Source organism: Trachemys scripta, chromosome 2 (genome assembly GCF_013100865.1).
Source record: "Trachemys scripta elegans isolate TJP31775 chromosome 2, CAS_Tse_1.0, whole genome shotgun sequence".
Classification (NCBI taxonomy): Eukaryota; Metazoa; Chordata; order Testudines; family Emydidae; genus Trachemys; species Trachemys scripta.
In genome coordinates, this window is record NC_048299.1 from 63,909,190 (window position 1) to 63,925,777 (window position 16,588).

General features: G+C 39.1%; 1 protein-coding gene across 2 annotated transcripts in view; it reads right to left on the minus strand.

Annotated features, from left to right (window-relative positions):
• TBC1D5 (TBC1 domain family member 5) overlaps nucleotides 1-16,588 on the minus strand; it is a 474,884-nt gene that overhangs the window by 25,583 nt on the left and 432,713 nt on the right. For both annotated transcript variants that reach the window (XM_034760748.1, XM_034760747.1), the window contains one exon: nucleotides 11,786-11,885. In XM_034760748.1, the coding sequence (XP_034616639.1) occupies nucleotides 11,786-11,885 (100 nt within the window). The remainder of the gene's footprint in view (nucleotides 1-11,785; nucleotides 11,886-16,588) is intronic.

Genomic DNA, 16,588 nt, shown 5'->3' on the forward strand with positions numbered 1-16,588 from the left:
CTGCTTCTGAAACTGCAAACTTCTGCGCTGTTTCAAACAGTATTTATTTTTTTTAAAAACCTGTCAGAAAAAGTTTTCCTTCTTTCTCCCCATTTGTGGAATTTCTCCCCTTCTGCCAACACACTCATACACCAGAAATAAATTTAAAAAACAAACTGATCTGATGTACAAAACAAATAATATTAATTCCTGCACCAGTGATAGACTTTCTATCCATCAACTAGAACTAGAAATTGCAACCTATTCCAATGGAGAGCTGCATCTCTCTACTTTCTATTGATATAAAGCACTCACTTCCTGACCCAGCAGATGCTGAGCCTTAAAAGTATATGTATGGAAAAGTTATTTTAGGTCATTATAGAGGTTTCTAAAATATATTTTATTCTCTGCTTCAGAGGTCTGTGTAGCTGAACTCAGTAAAAACTGAGCCTGGTTTTACAAGATACTATTGTGACACAGTAAAATAAATAAATAAAACCTAGATAGATAGACCTAATACCAATAAATGTTTTAAAATCTCTTTAAAACGTTGTTAAAGGAGTTCTTCTATGGATATGTGGCATATGTAGAATAGATAATGGCACAGCATGGTATATCTGTTTTAACAGCAGGAATATGGGATGACCTTTGCCATCAGTGAGTATGTCATCATCACAAACTAAGGCCAATAAAAGCTTATACCACCCCTTAATGTAGTCGCTCTCAGCTATATCTATGCATTCACAAATTATTTCTGTTAAGTGTTGTTGCAGTTATTAGTTACTACTTTGCTGTCAACCTAATTGCTCAAGTTGAAGAGTTATGCAAAAAATAAGCTAATTAATTACTGCACTCCAGTTAGCATTAGTTTTTACATGTTTGACCCAAATTGCAGAACTTGCCTGATATTATGCATCTGGACATTTTTTGTGTGAGAGAGAGAGAGATACTATAGGCCACTTTTGTGCTCCTCAGTAAAAGTCGCATTGAAAAAGTCTCATTGAAAAATTGCATATTTAGTTGTTGGAGGGTTGAGAGTGGAGTTTGGAGCATTTGAGCTCACGTTCTATGTTGACTGGTGGCAATATAGATTTAGGGTCTTAGACAGTCAGAAATGGGCTCACTTCATTCAAATGAACAACTATAGATTTACTCTTCCTCCAAACAAGTAGGTGCATCACATCAGATCATACACTGTTATCAGTTGTTGGCTGCGTGTGTATTCTCTGTGTGTTCTGCACTGGCTCTGGCCAGACAGCCCATACAGCAGACTGATCAAACTGCCAAAGAAGGCTACCAACTCAGTTCAGTTGTGAAGGTGCTCGGCCAAGTTTATTGTTAACAAAGCATGGTCCTTGTCTTCTATACATGCTACAGGTACCCATTACAAAGGACTTGGCTCAGTGAGTGGTGGGATTCTCCACTCTCACCTCGGCCGGACAAAGACAGCCCCTCTATGACTCCTCTTTTACACACTGATACAAACAAGTTACCTATTGCCACTCTGACGTGGTTAGTTACCACCCTTTACCTTGTACATGTTGGTTCAATCAAAACTTCTCTATCCATCACCCTGTCACCATGACCTTATGTTTAGGAGGGTCAGTGTTTCCCTGTATCACCTTCTACCATAACTTGGTATCAAGATGTTCTGGCATGATCCTTCTGGAATGTGTTTATGCAAGTGTCCTGTGCCTAGCACTTCCTAGGACTGCTTGTGTTTTTGCAACACCAACCCTCTTCATGCCAAGTTCAGTGAACTTGCAAGTAGGCATGTTTTGTAACAGGACCTGACTCTTGCTAACTTTGCTTTATATCAGTAGGGCCTGACTTCAGTTTGGGCCTTAAACCTTACATCAGGCCCCTATAACAGGTCTCATGTCTCAGGCTCTCTCTTTCTACTACACACACAACTTCTACAATTTAGGTCAAACAAGTCAAAACTAAAGCAAACTGAGTGCAATAATTAATATACTTGATTTTTACTTCCATGACATGACTGGATCCTCAATAGCTTAAATATCATATAAAGCGAAGTACTACTTTACATTTATGAACTAAAAGGAAAAAACTCCTCTGCTGCTGAAGCTGTATCGCCAGTCACAAAAACAACCTTGCTATTAATTAGAAGATTAAAATCCACAGAGTACACATGATTTAAATGTTGGACAGTTTGTGATTCTTCTGAGGTGAACTGAACCAAAACCACTTTAATATTAGAATCTGAGACAGAAAATAAATCTCCAGTATGCATGGCTCAGTTGCCTTGGATGCCTCAATGGCATGCTGACCTATTGAGTAATGTATTCTTCCTGCAGTAACACTAACTTTGAAAAATGCTAGGACATCTTAAAATGCTAATAAGGAGAGTCATGGTGAGATAAAACTAGAGTGTCCAATTTTAAGTAGGTTGTATTCAAAAATTCGGAGCCTTACTTAAAATACAGGTTTTTTTTCTCTGTCCTCTCAGTTGAAGGTGGCAGTGTGTGGTAGCAACAGCTTTAGATGAAAACCCAACTTGAGGAGGCAGGTGGAAAGGCTATGGGGTGATTTAATAATCCTACTATACGCTATCAAAAATTGTTTTGATTTATCCCTGTTTTCCATTATAGTTAGTTTGTATTTTGCTGTTTATGACTGGATATCTATTTCCCCTCAGTTTTTCCCATATCTTCACTATCACCTACCTAAAGAGAGAAAAACAAAGTTTGGTTTTCTTCATTCATCATAACACTCAGTCTCTTTTTGTTTATTTTAGCACTGATGGGTTCTCCCCAAAACTGCAAAGCAGAAGTGTCATACCTGTTATCTGAAGATAGCACAGTACTCATAAGACTGACATCACATCATGAGGAGTTACTTTGGCATTTGTGGGTTAACATTTGGGGATTAGTGAGTGAAGAGTCATTTCTACTTCTCTCTGCCGAAAAGTTTTAACGGAGGTCTAGAAATGAATGGTTGGGCTCTATATCCACTGTTTCAGTTTCTGGATACAAAATGGTGTGCCTGATGAAAAAGACTGTAATTTACATTAAACACTGATGTAAGCTGCCAAAGTAATATTGCACACACTCCAGCATATCTGCACATTTATCTGGAAATCCTTAAGAAGCATTATTGACAGTTAGTGCTGAACTTGTGCCAGGACTCTAACTTAAAATTAAATTGATTCAAGTTGCAAGGTATAATTTTCTTCCCATTAATTATAACTGTGTTAGAAGACTGTTCTTTTCCTTTGTTTGCCTCCATTTTGTTCCCTGGGCTTCTCAATATACTGTTTAGATTTGATAAATTTACTGACACCGTCTAAGTTTCCTGCATATAGTGCCAAGACTATGATGGTGTTCTAATAGTTCTTCCAGTGTAATCTGCTGTTCCATCCACCTACAGTACACCTCTTCAGTGAAAACAAAGTTGTCTTTAACTTCATTCAAGCAGTTTTATCCCTTCCCACTAATTAGTGAGTCTAAACCTAGATTAGGAAATCTAATTCATGCTAATTTACTTTGTGATTTTAATGAATGGGCTGACTTCTGGCACAGAGAACTGTATTGGGAACTTTTATGGTGCAACTAGATCTGCTGCACAAACTGGGTCCCCTTATCTGTTAGTCCATTATAGTGAAGAAATATATTCATCCATAAAGTGCATAGCTAAATTCTGAAAGCATGCCATTCAATCTGAGACTTTAATCCTCAAATGTAGATTTACTTTCAAAACTGAATATTCCAAAAGAACTCTCTCATTCTATAGATCTGTTCCATTTATATGTTTAGAGTCAGACTATCTCACTTTGTTGCAAAAAAAAAAAAAAAAAAAAAAAGTTCTGTTTTACTGCATTTTACTCCTAGTAGTGAAGAGGGAGCAAATGGAGTATTTTAGTCCATTTTGTGCATTATCAACAAAATTGTTTACTGAGGCTTGTTCTACATGAGAAAGTTACACCTGTTTAACTTAAGGTTCAATTTTAAAGGGTTTAGTTAAATTGGTGACAAAGGCAGTGTGGACATTGCTTTTAGCTTAACCCAGGCTGGCTTATTTTGGTTTAGCTTAAATCGACTGGGAACAGGGATTACATAAACTAAAATAAACCATTATTAATCCACAATAGGAATGTCCATATGGGGCTTTAAAAATTGATTTAAGTTAAACTGGTGAAACTTCTGTGTGCAGACAAGTCAGAAATTCCAATCGGTTACATGGCGGTATTAAATACAAGGGAAATTACATAATCCCCTTGCTACCATCTATTTAAAAAACAAAGGGGTAACACAGGCCTAACTGAGGCATAGACAATGAGGGAAATACTCAAATTATTTTTATAAATATAACGTGCACTTCCTTTTACCTGTGCGATATTATTTTGCCTGGCTACACAGGGCTGTATGGGGAAACCAACATGAAACTAAACAATGACAAAAATAAGGTACTGTCATGGAGAATGCCAAGGGTCCTTGAGGAACAATGTGAAAGCTATTAGTTGAGGAATGGCCCCCTGCTGGCTTCATCCAGGCTAGTATGGTTTATTCTTCCCAGCCCTGAAAGTAGGATCAAAGGAGATACTAAAACCTTATAGCTGCTGGCCTAAGCTAGAAAGGGGTTGACTGGGCTGTTTGCTGCTGCCTGAGAGGAGATGCTGACAGAAGCGCACACAAGGAGGGAGAGAATTCAGCAGGGCAGTCCTCTTCTCCCAGCCCAGAGATGGAGGTAAGATAAGGGATGTGACAGAACACAGACTGACTTTCAGAATCCAGACTTAGACTGTAAGGCTGGCAGTCAGCAAAAACATCTTTTAAATTATAAACAAAACACATTATTGAGAAGGCATAACCATGGAATGTCACAATGCCATTTCCAGAGTCACTTTTCAGAATGGAATCACACTTTAAAGCTCTACTTAAATACACAATGAACATTAATACACTGCACGTATCATTAATGTGATCCTTCCCAGTTGGACTAACCCCATAACATTTTAATTTGCTATCACTAGCTAGATCAAGGGTTCTCAAACTGGGGGTCGGGACCCCTCAGGGGGTCACGAGCTTATTACATGGGAGGTCGTGAGCTGTCAGCCTCCACCCCAAGCCTCGCTTTCCTCCAGCATTTATAATAGTCTTAAATATATAAAAAGGTGTTTTTAATTTATAAGGGGTGGTCGCACTCAGAGGCTTGCTATGTGAAAGGGGTCACCAGTACAAAAGTTTGAGATCAACTGAAATAGATATTTCATTTTTTCCACTGACAGTTTTTGGATTATAGAACAGAAAAGGCTGTCTCTAAATAGATCTGAGCATGTAGAGAATCAGCTCTCTGACAAGCCAGCTATACAGCTACCTTTTGTTTCATACATTTCATTTAAAAATATGAAATAAACTTTATTTAATAGAAGGGACTTTTTTTTTTTTTTTTTTTACAGTCTTTTAAAGCTTTTTTTGCTCTTTTACAAAAGAAACAGCCCCCTCTGAATTAAAGGGCAGAGTGGTGAGGTGTTTTTTTTTCCTTCAGCACTTTTAATAACACTGAATTTATAAAGTATGGATTATGTTACTTATGCCCCAAATAAAAGGGAACTAAATTTATTTTACTCATTCCCTACAGATGAGAAAATGTTTCATTTCAACCTGGGCTTGCAGAGTCAACTATAATTTCCATTTCATAATCTTCAGTCTTATCACACTACACTTAATATAAAAATTCAATACTACATTGCACACACTTTACAAATACTGTATATAGATCAATGGCATGGGCTTGATAGCACTTTTTGTCCGAAAGGACTGCGTTTCCTACAATCTCTCTTCTCGGTACAACTTAACTCAATAACATAACTTGAGCTGGATAGCTTGGTGGGATTTCCACCAAAACCAAATGTGCAGACTGGCTTAACAGTGCAGAGGACCCATACATTCAAAGTGATATTGCCACAACGCTCTTAATCTCACAAGAAGTTCCTCCAAGGCAAATACCAGGTGCCTTGCTAATCATTCTGGAGACGTTTAGGTTTTCAATATTTAGAGGTCTGAAACTTAAGACCCAAAGGCCTCTGCTGGGGGCAAGTTCTTGCTCCTTCATTCTGATAATGCTTGCTTATACACACCAGAAGTATTCATCAAAAGATCCTTTAAAGCTCTGCCAGGCATGAGGTATTTTACACCCAGCATCATCTAGTGGCTGAACAGTATAATACAATTTAGCACTCCATTCAATTCCAGGTTTCAGAGTGGTAGCCCTGTTAGTCTGTATCAGCAAAAGGAACGAGAAGTACTTGTGGCACTTTAGACTTGTTAGTCTCTAAGGTGCCACAAGTACTCCTCGTTCTTTTTGCATTCCATTACAGCGGTTCTCAAACTGTGGGTCGGGATCCCAAAGTGGGTTGAGACTCCATTTTAATGGGGTCGCCAGGGCTGGCATTACATTTGCTGGGGCCTGGGGCCGAAGTTTGAGGGCTTCAACTTTGGCCCCCTCACCCAGGGCAGAGGGACTTGGGCTTTGGCCCTCCTGCACAGGATGGTGGGACTCTAGCAGGCTCAGGCTTCGATCCCCCCTTCTGGGGTCATGCAGTAATTTTTTTGGGTTGCAGTGCAATGAAGTTTGAGAACCTCTGCATTACGACAGACCCCAAGGAATGAACGGTGAACCTTATCTCTGTCATGTTAACCTCTTATTTTTCCCCCAAACAAGTTTACATCATCACTGAGCAGCTGTGAAAACTTCTGGCACACCTCCTGTTAAAGCCAGACCACTGCAGTCCCCTCCTGTATTCCAGAGGCAGATGGTGAACGATAGATTTCAGAGACCAGCTCTACTTTATTGTTTAACATTTATAAGACAGTAGTGATAAGAGGCCATAACCCTGCTATGCCCAATTGTGCTAGGTGCTGTACGAACATATCATATATTACAGTCCCTGGCCCACAGCTTCAGACTGTCTCCAGATTTAGATCTGTGCTGCAAGAGAAACTGGACTTTGTCCCTGAATCAAGAGATGAGCCCCTCTGATGTAGCACGTTGACAGACTCCAAATGCTGATGATGCTGGAGCGCTGAATATTTAGAGGGTATCAAATGCCAGTATTAGAACCTGTGTCATTGGATCTGTGCCAAATCAGCTAGCGCTTAATGTCCAGCTGTGATACTTGGCTATGAAACACATGCAGCTTTTCTCTTTGAGGCCTTCCAGACTGACTTGATATTAAACTAACACATCAAACTCACTTTCATGACAAACTCAGTGGGGGCTGGGAAGCCTTCAGGCAGTCACTGTGGGATCTGAGAAAACATGGTGACGTCTGGCACAGATCCCACAGACCAGGTTAGTCATGATCTGCTCTGAGACATCAGACAGAGGTCACATTTGAACCTGCTAGGAAGACGCTTCTACATTATACACCTCTACCCCGATATAACGCGACTTGATATAACAGGGGTTCGCATACAACTCGGTAAAGTAGCGCTCCCAGCGGATCAGCACGTCAGGTCCCAGCCGCAGCGCTCCACTTCCCGCCGCTGGTGAGTGTGGGGAGGTTGGGGAAAGGACGCACCCTGTACTCACCTGCAGTGGGAAGCGGCGCGCCGCGGCTGGGAGCTGGCGGAGTGAAGCGGGCTGGGGCCGGGCTGCTCCGCTTCCTGCTGCTGCTGGTGAGTGCCTGTCAGGGAGTGGGGGTGTGTGGATAGGGGTCGGAGCAGTCAGGGGACAGGGAGCAGGGGAGGTTGGGTAGGGGGTGGGGTCCTGGAGGTGATTAGGGATGGGCTTCTCTGGAGGGGGAGGTCAGGGGACAAGGAGCAGGGGTCCAAAGCAAGTTCGATATAACGCGGTCTCACCTATTGTGCGGTAAGATTTTTTGGCTCCGGAGGACCGCGTTATATCGGGGTAGAGGTGTAGTAAAAGAGAAGAGAAGGAATAATGAATAAGGACATAACATATTAAATGTAAAACTGTATGTAATATTTAACAAGTAAATTAAAGCTCTGTGAAGCACTGCATCCTGAGGTGCCCCGGTACACTAAGTATACCTTTCATAAGAAAAATGTCGAAAAACATTTTAAACTATAGGAACAATACTATCACAGTATTAAGGGCACTAGGATAAAAATATTATTTCCTGAAGAAAACCAATAGACGTGAAGAGAAACATTAAGGGAAATGTAGCTGTGATGACGCTGGAGTAAAAATAATGGTGAGTAAATTCCTTCACCAGCAGCTGCATTAACAGTCTTCATTTATATTATTAATTAAGCTTCACAAAACCCTCATGAGCATCTCCATTTGACAAATGGACACACAGACACAGAAAGTTAGGTGATTTTTTTTCAAGGTCACAAAGCATGTTTGTGGCAGAGCAGAGAAGAGAATCAAGATCCACCTTCCAACCTGGCATTCCTATCCACTAATACAAATATAAAGATTGTCAGCAGGATGCGTTAAGAGTCACGAGACCTTCTCAGCAGCCATGGCACATGCCATCCTTTACTGGGAAGTTAATGGTCATTCTAATGCATGGACCTACGTGCGCGGATGTCCCATATTACACTGGAGAAAGGAAATCCCAGAAGGTTAAAGCTCTGCGCATCTATCTTATTGAACCATCTCAGGGATCATAAACCTATTTTCATCACACACAAAAAACAACTTTTAACTCCTCCCTGTGCTACTAAGTTCTAATATTCATAGAACATCATTCATTTCCATACTGCCAAGTCATAAACATATAATTATGTCGTCAGTGTGTGCTGCAGCAAGAGAAGTAGATGAGCACTTAATGAGAAAGCTTTTGTGTATATACACAAACAAAAATTGCCATTCTAACCATCTGTTCCTTCTTCAGATTCCATGGAGTGAATTTATAATGTTGGCAATCTCTTGTTCAATCCCATGGTAACAAATTGGCATGTTTTAGGTAAAAAATTATGATGTCATTTTGTGGTGGTGTGGAAAATTGTGCAAAACAATTTTTTTTTAAACAAAATTATTTTCATACAAAGGGCTATTATGTAAAAGAAAAATTGTGGATTTGCTTAAATAGATAATTACAAGAGGTTCAAAGATTTAAAGTAGGATATTGGATTTAAGAGTGGTTTTGAGCAGTTTTGGACTATGAAAAATATGTAACCTATATAATGAACTATTATAGTCACTGGTGGTAATAAACATATCCCCATAGCAGAAGGAGACTAAAAAACTTACTCAGAATGTCACAAATCATTTTCAGATAACTTCAAGGAAAAAATATTCTGCAACTATTAACTATTTTTGATACTCAGTACACATTTATTCTACAGATAATTTTGTGATGAACAGCCATAGTATCTTTGTTAAAAATGACTGGCAAATGTAGTAGAGTTTCTAGAGAAAAATACATAATTCTATGGTAAAATTTGGACTATTGTAAATAAAAGTCCATTCAAACAGCATTCCTTGTCTTCATGAATCTCTTCCAGCTCAAACACATGTAATTCAGCATATTATGTTGACTGGAGAGGGGACAGGTCAATGCTGCCCAATCACGACTCTTAACGTGAGTAGCCAAGTCAAGAATTGTGCTCTCAGTATGACGAATATTGGGGTGCTCTTTAATAACTGCTAATCGTGTACCTTGATCTGCCACTGGCATTGTGCTTTCTGCATGAATATTTCTGATGAACTTCTTCCCAATAGGGTACCATCGTGGACAACCCAGGCAGAGTTGAGATGTCTCAGGATAGTTGTCTAACAGCTTCCATTTGAGGGTTGTTAAGGGACAAAGCCAGAAATATTAAATCTGATGACACTGTTCCAATAACCTCGCCCTCTCAGGGCAGCCTAGGATCTTGTCTGACCAGGGGGCTTCTTGAAGAACAATGAAGGCTGGGAAGGTTTTAAAAGGACACACTTAGAGGGAGAACCAGATAGAGACACGCAGGCACAGACACCCATGGGGGTGTCTGAAGAAGATAATCCTGCCCAGGTTGACATTATGGGATGGTAGTGCTTTAAACAAGATAGACATGCATACAGGTTCTTCCTAAATAAAAACTATTATTAGTTTATTTAGTATTTCTACTAAATAAAAATACTTTGTCTTAAGAAGGCTGTTGGTCATTACCACAGGTTCAAGAAGGGAGATTAAAAAGGTGCCTAAACCCCAGTTGGATCTGCATAGTGATAAGTGTTTGGGGTATCTTCTTGTCTTCTTCTTCGGCTATCGCTTGATGCGAGGATGATGTCTGCCAAGGAGCTTCATTGGTGAGTTTTTAAGTGGCTGCCGCCGCCACCACATAGCACAGAGCACCGGGTCAGGCCAGGCTCTGTAGCTGTGCTGCCCCAGGAGCTCACAGCCCCGCCACCCAGAGCATTGCGCCGGCGGCGGAGTGAGCGAGCTGAGGCTGCGGGGAAGCGGGGACAGCAGGGGAGGGGCCGGGGCCGAGCCTGCCGGGCCAGGAGCTTGGGGCCAGACCGCACGGTCCCCCGGGCCGTAGTTTGCCCACCCCTGTGCTACATCCAAACTTCCAGAGGCAGCTGGGCCTTCTTCCTTCCTACCTCTGTGGTCTTCAAGAAAAGGACTACATCCTGAAAGAGAAACCGGAGGGAAAAAAACAAGAGAAAGACCCAGAACACCATCAAGCTCAAAGCCACATTACATGGAACTAAGCTCCAAAGCTTTCAAGAGCTTCCAAAGGGCAAGCTAACTGCTCCAAAACTGGCTTGGAGAAAATGAGATGTTTAGACTACTGAGGCAAACTCTTAATGCAAAATACATCAAAAAGGCATTAGTACAAATTCAGAATCTTGAGTGGTCAAAAATATGCCTCACTAGACTTAGACTAAGGACTGTACAAAGACAGTGGGTGTCAAGAAGCAGCCTCGTTCTCCATGACTATATAGTCTGGAACACTGAAAAGATGGGCAATCAGAAAAATAAACAGCTTTGACTACAGGTTACCTGGAATATTACCAGGTATCCAGGACTGGAAAACGCAGGCGAAGCAGAGCCAGAGAGATAATTGGAGGGTCCAAGTGAAGGTTGCTTTGTCAAAAAGAATATGGCTGGAAGATTCTAGTGAGGGCTGTAGTACTGGCAGTTTTTACACTATGTGGCTGAATAGGACAATTTTTGGAATTTGGCTCAATATAATTTTATAAGAGCATTGCTTATTGTATCTACATACACATATCTTGGGCTCCTCTGCAGTTTTTTTTTTGTTTGTTTTTTTGGCAATTTGTCTTGGTATTATATAAATCCAATAACTTCCATTGTTGATCCCGTTTTCCAATACACCAATTATTTGTTAATTCATGTCTTCTGCTGCTAATGTCAGACCAAGAAGTGGCAGAGGAGATTAGGAACCAGCCTGGAGTAACAAAACATTTTTATGTAGTGAAAGTAATCACCACACCATTACATCTGATGAAAATATATAGATTTTCTACAAACATACTTCAATGTATCAAGGATCACTGTGTAGCAGCTGAACTGCACATGGACTTGTAAAATGAGTTGAGTTGTGTGGTCCTTAAGAATACAAGAAATCTAAGAACAAGAAAAGGCCACCTGTCCCAGCATGTCTGCTCTTTATCCTTATGTTAATCAACTGGCTAAAAAGCACTCACATTTAAAAGCAAGAAGGTTAAGAGGAAAAAAAAAAGATATGGTGGTTAGAAACATCTGTTACAACAATTTGGTACATTAATTCTGTTTATAACATGACTTACAAAGTTATATGCACTATACTACAGAACTATTACTTAATTCCAGGTATGCAAACATGGAAAAAACCTCCAGAAAGATTTATAGGCCAGCATTAATTATCTAGGGTACTTTACTTACCAAGATGTGTATTCATCATTTTTGCACAGTATTTGCACATGGCCTCTAGGTCATTTAGTTGTCCTTGGAGAAATGAAATTTGAGTCTCCAATTCTTCCTCCTACAATTGAAAGGATAAGCTTTAAGAAACCTAATATACAATAAAATTGATAAGCAATGTCCTTAAAATGTTTGGAACATTCCACTGGTTATGAACTTATTTTTGCCTATGAGTAAGTTTTGGAAACAGCAGAGTTAGGTTTCTTTTTTGTATGTGAAATGGAACCATTTTGACTTCTCTTTCTTTTATCATTCTTAATGATGTCTTTGTCTTTTAACGTACCATTTTTTATTCATATTAGTTGAAAAACAACCCAAACCACAAAACATCAGTTCCCATACAATATTTCATGAAAGGTTAACAATTACATTTCATTGATGGAGATAATAGGATATATTTCTGGATAAATATGTATTTTGGCCTACGCAAACCTAATCCAACGGAGACTTGTCATGAACCTACACAAATTATGGAAATTCACACTGAGCACAGTCACATACTTCAGACATTATTACTAAAACCTCCCTAAAAATTCCACCATATTCCATCAAAACACTAGCCTTTTAGCTTAGCCACTCTGAATATTTAGTATAGGCTAAACATATACTTATTCATTATATATTTAGGCATTCATTTTATTTACCTAATGAATCATGCTCTATTTGGGGAAAAAAAAATCCTGTATTTCCATGATAGACCAATTACAACTCCAAATGCATGTTTTGTGTAACATTTGGGGGAAAATATTTTTTAACCAATGTACTGTAGAGCAGCTACTCTGGAACTCTTTGCCAGAGGATGTTGTAAAGGCCAAGACTATAACAGGGTTCAAAAAGAAACTAGATAAATTCATGGAGGATAGGTCCATCAATGGCTATTAGCCAGTATGGGAAGGGATGGTGTCCCTAATCTCTGTTTGCCAGAAGCTGGGAATGGGTGACAGGCGATGGATTATTGATGATTACCTCTTCTTCTCATTCCCTCTGGGGCACCTGGCATTGGCCACTGTCGGAAGACAGGATACTGACCCAATATAGCCGTTCTTATGAAATCTTTAAGGTCTGTTCAGAAAACATGCATTTAACATATTTTTAAAGTAGATTTTTTTTTTTAAGACCCATAGATTTCAAGGTCAGAAGAGAGCATTATGATAATGTAGTTCCTGCACAACAAAGGTCACAGAACCTCACCCACTAATTCCTGCATCAGGCCCATAACTTCTGTTTGAGTCAGAGCATATGTTTTAGAAAGTCTCTCAATCTTGATTTAAAGATGACAAGTGATGGAGAATCTACCATGCCCCTAGAAAAGTTGCTCCAAAGATTAATCATCCTTCCTGTTCAAACAAGTTTTTTTTTTAATTCACAGTATAGCAGTATGCAAAAGAAGGTCACTTTTGAGCTCCTCCTCTTCCTTCACATTAGGAGGCTTACAGATGTATTACAACAAAGAGTCCTGTGGCACCTTTAAGACTAACAGATGTATTGGAGCATAAGCTTTCGTGGGTGAATGCCCACTTCGTCAGATGCATGTATTACAGTCTTTCTTGGCAGAGGTTGTTGGCCCTCAGACTGTGAATTAAGTATTAACAGGAAAACAGCAATGTAGAAGGATAAAACAACCTTGATTTGGCTGCATAATTAATCCTAAATTAATGATTATCAGAAAACTGAGAGCCAGGGCCCAGCAAAGTGAAGGAAACTTGGCACTCAGATGACCTGTATCCGCCACCAACTATTTAAAAGAAAGTATTTGTTTAAATTAGCATTCTGCAAGAAAGACCTGTAAATGAACACAACTTTCTCAAGCTTACATACCTTCTTTGTCATTTTTTTTATAATGCCAAGTCATAAACAAATTGCTGACAAGTAAGTCAGGTTCAAAATTCGAAATGCTGACAGTGTTAACTAGACTGCACACTGTTATAATTCTATCCAACAAATGTAGTACTTAAAGACCTCTCTCTAGCAACTACATCTTGCAATGACTACAGAAAATAATCTACTCTATTTCCTGTTACTGCTTTTGATACTTAGCTACCGGCTTGGGAAAGGAGACTAGATTTGATCATTTTACTATAAACTCATACACAATCAACTTGTAATAGCAGCATTAACTAATAATTTAAACACAGATGCACATACCAATGTCATTCCTGTGGAACTGAACATGGAAATTGAACTTCTGGTAATAAATAGTTCTGTATTTCCCACACTTCTATCTTTCTTCATATTCATGAATCAAAATCAGGATAAATTGTTTTTCAAAACATTCCTGGTGCAGCTGTGGATACTTAGACAGTAAAATGAAACTCTCCAGTTATACTAAGTACCAGTTAATTTCCTAGCTGAGATTGATAGTTAGATTGAAGAGTAACCAAAGACCTACAATGTCTTTGTAACATTTTTGTTTTAACCTGGAAAACATGAATGTTTTTAATGCCTTGCAAACATAAAAATGAAAATTGCAACTAAACATATTTTCCTTCTTTTCCAATATTTATAATAAATTCTTACACAAATAGTAGGAGACAAAGTTGCACCAACTCTCTTGATTCTAGTTCACACCACATTACATGAATTTTTCTGTCAGACTGTTGCTCTATGTTCCTATAAATGCTAACTTTTGCTTTTATGCTTTGCTGAGAACATGCCTGAGAGTTCTTGGATATAATTTCCATTGCTGAACAGCCAAATCACCACTGAATCGGATCTTAGTGTTACACATTATCACAGGACTGAGAATGAATAAGTACTGTAACAGGTATGTAAAATAGTAAGCAGGCAACAGAAGAATTTTCCTGACCCAAAAGCAGATCACAAGGAAATTAATTATAATGACAAAACACGTAGTAACAAAGAAAAGGCATGGCAATCAGAAGGAAACATGAGGCTGCATACAAAGATTATTTTTTATGGATAAAAGAGCAGCGAGATACCACTATGTGGTAGGCTACAAAAAAATTAAAAATGTGAGAGAAGGAGTTGCATCAGGAATTGTAACTTTTAGGTGCTAAAATGTGTTGTGCTGCTCTCTCAAGTGCGCTCTCCTGGAATCATACACAATGACTGTGCATGACGCCACAAAAAAATTGATCTGTGAAACACTCAGACTACACAGTGTAAAGCTAGGAAATACTTACATAAATATAAATGAAAACCAAGACATCATACTCTAATTCTTTTGGGAACTGAACTGCCAGCCAGACAGATTGATGGGGGTGGGGATAGGTGAAAAGGGGTTCAAAATAATTCAACCATAACTCGGTGAAGTTGATCATTTTACCACAGAAAAAAATCTGCTGTCAGTATGAGAAAACTAAATTTAACTAGTTATTAAAGGTTTATAGAATAACAACTGCATTTAGGCATTTATTTTCAACATTTTATAATACTAAATGAAATTACCCACATTGTGTAGGCATTATTCAAAACCACTACTGCTGTAGTCAGGCACTGGGGATCATGTTGTGAGGAGGAGAATCAAATCAAACAACAGCTAAATCAAACAAATGAGCCATTGTGCCTGGCTTGGAAGACAAAGAGAAATGAATCTTAATGATGAGAAATACCCCCTCTCCCCCAGCCCTACAACAAATTCTGGAAAATTCAGTCCCAGAAACTCACACCCACATCCTCATGGTTCCAGCCCATTCAGAACTTTAAAGATAATCAGCAACACCTTGAACTAAATCTGAAAGTGAAAATGAAGCAGGTGGGTTTATAACCGATAGGTAATACTGGTTCACATTCCTCTGACAACATAAAATTGACTTAAATTTCTCCATAGTCCAAACTGAGCATTTTTTGTACTATTTCCACATATTATATCCAAACTGTTCTATCTTCTAGTAAGGCTAAACCCTGCAAAGGTGATTCACTTATTTGTGTGTTTCTCATATTCTTCTTTCCTTGTGTCTATATTCAGACTTTCTCTTACATTTGACGATTCCCTTGACCATGCACATTGTTTCACTTTTTGTTTATGATCCCTCTCATTTCTTTGCTTTAATTTTGCTTGGGGGTGGGGGATAGCTCAGTGGTTTGAGCATTGGCCTGCTAAACCCAGGGTTATGAGTTCAATCCTTGAGGGGGCCACTTGGGGATCTGGGGAAAATCAGTACTTGGTCCTGCTAGTGAAGGCAGGGGGCTGGACTCGATGACCTTTCAAGGTCCCTTCCAGTTCTAGGAGATGGGCTATCTCCATTAATTATTTCATTATATTATATTTATTTCATTTCCTCTACTTCTACATTTATTTTGCTTCTGCAACTTTCTATTCCCCCACATCCTTTCTGGTTTTCCCACCAATAGAAGGATGACACAGGAAAGTATATTTTGGATTTTTCCTCCTGATTGAAAGACTCATAATAAAAACAGTCGTGCCTGCAGTCTAGGCTGTATTTCAGTGAGCTTCATGGGATTCAGGAAAGCTCAGAGTTGTGACTCTAACTGAAATCATTCAAAGACCCTTATGCACATATTACAGAAGGTTTTATGATCATGACATTGTGATCCTAATTTTTCACAGCTCATTGCTTTGCAAGCTGCATTAAGTTGGCAGAAGCTATGTTTAAAACCTCTGAAACTATGCAGTATATACAAGCCAAGATCTCAAGAAAAATGATTTTAGAAGGTGCCACTCTCACCAAAACGTTTTTTTTTTTTTGCAATTGAAATTAAATCAGTCTTTTCACAATACATGTATTCTGCTTCTGCATAATAAATATCCAAATATCAAACTGTCAAGGCGTCAAAGAAATT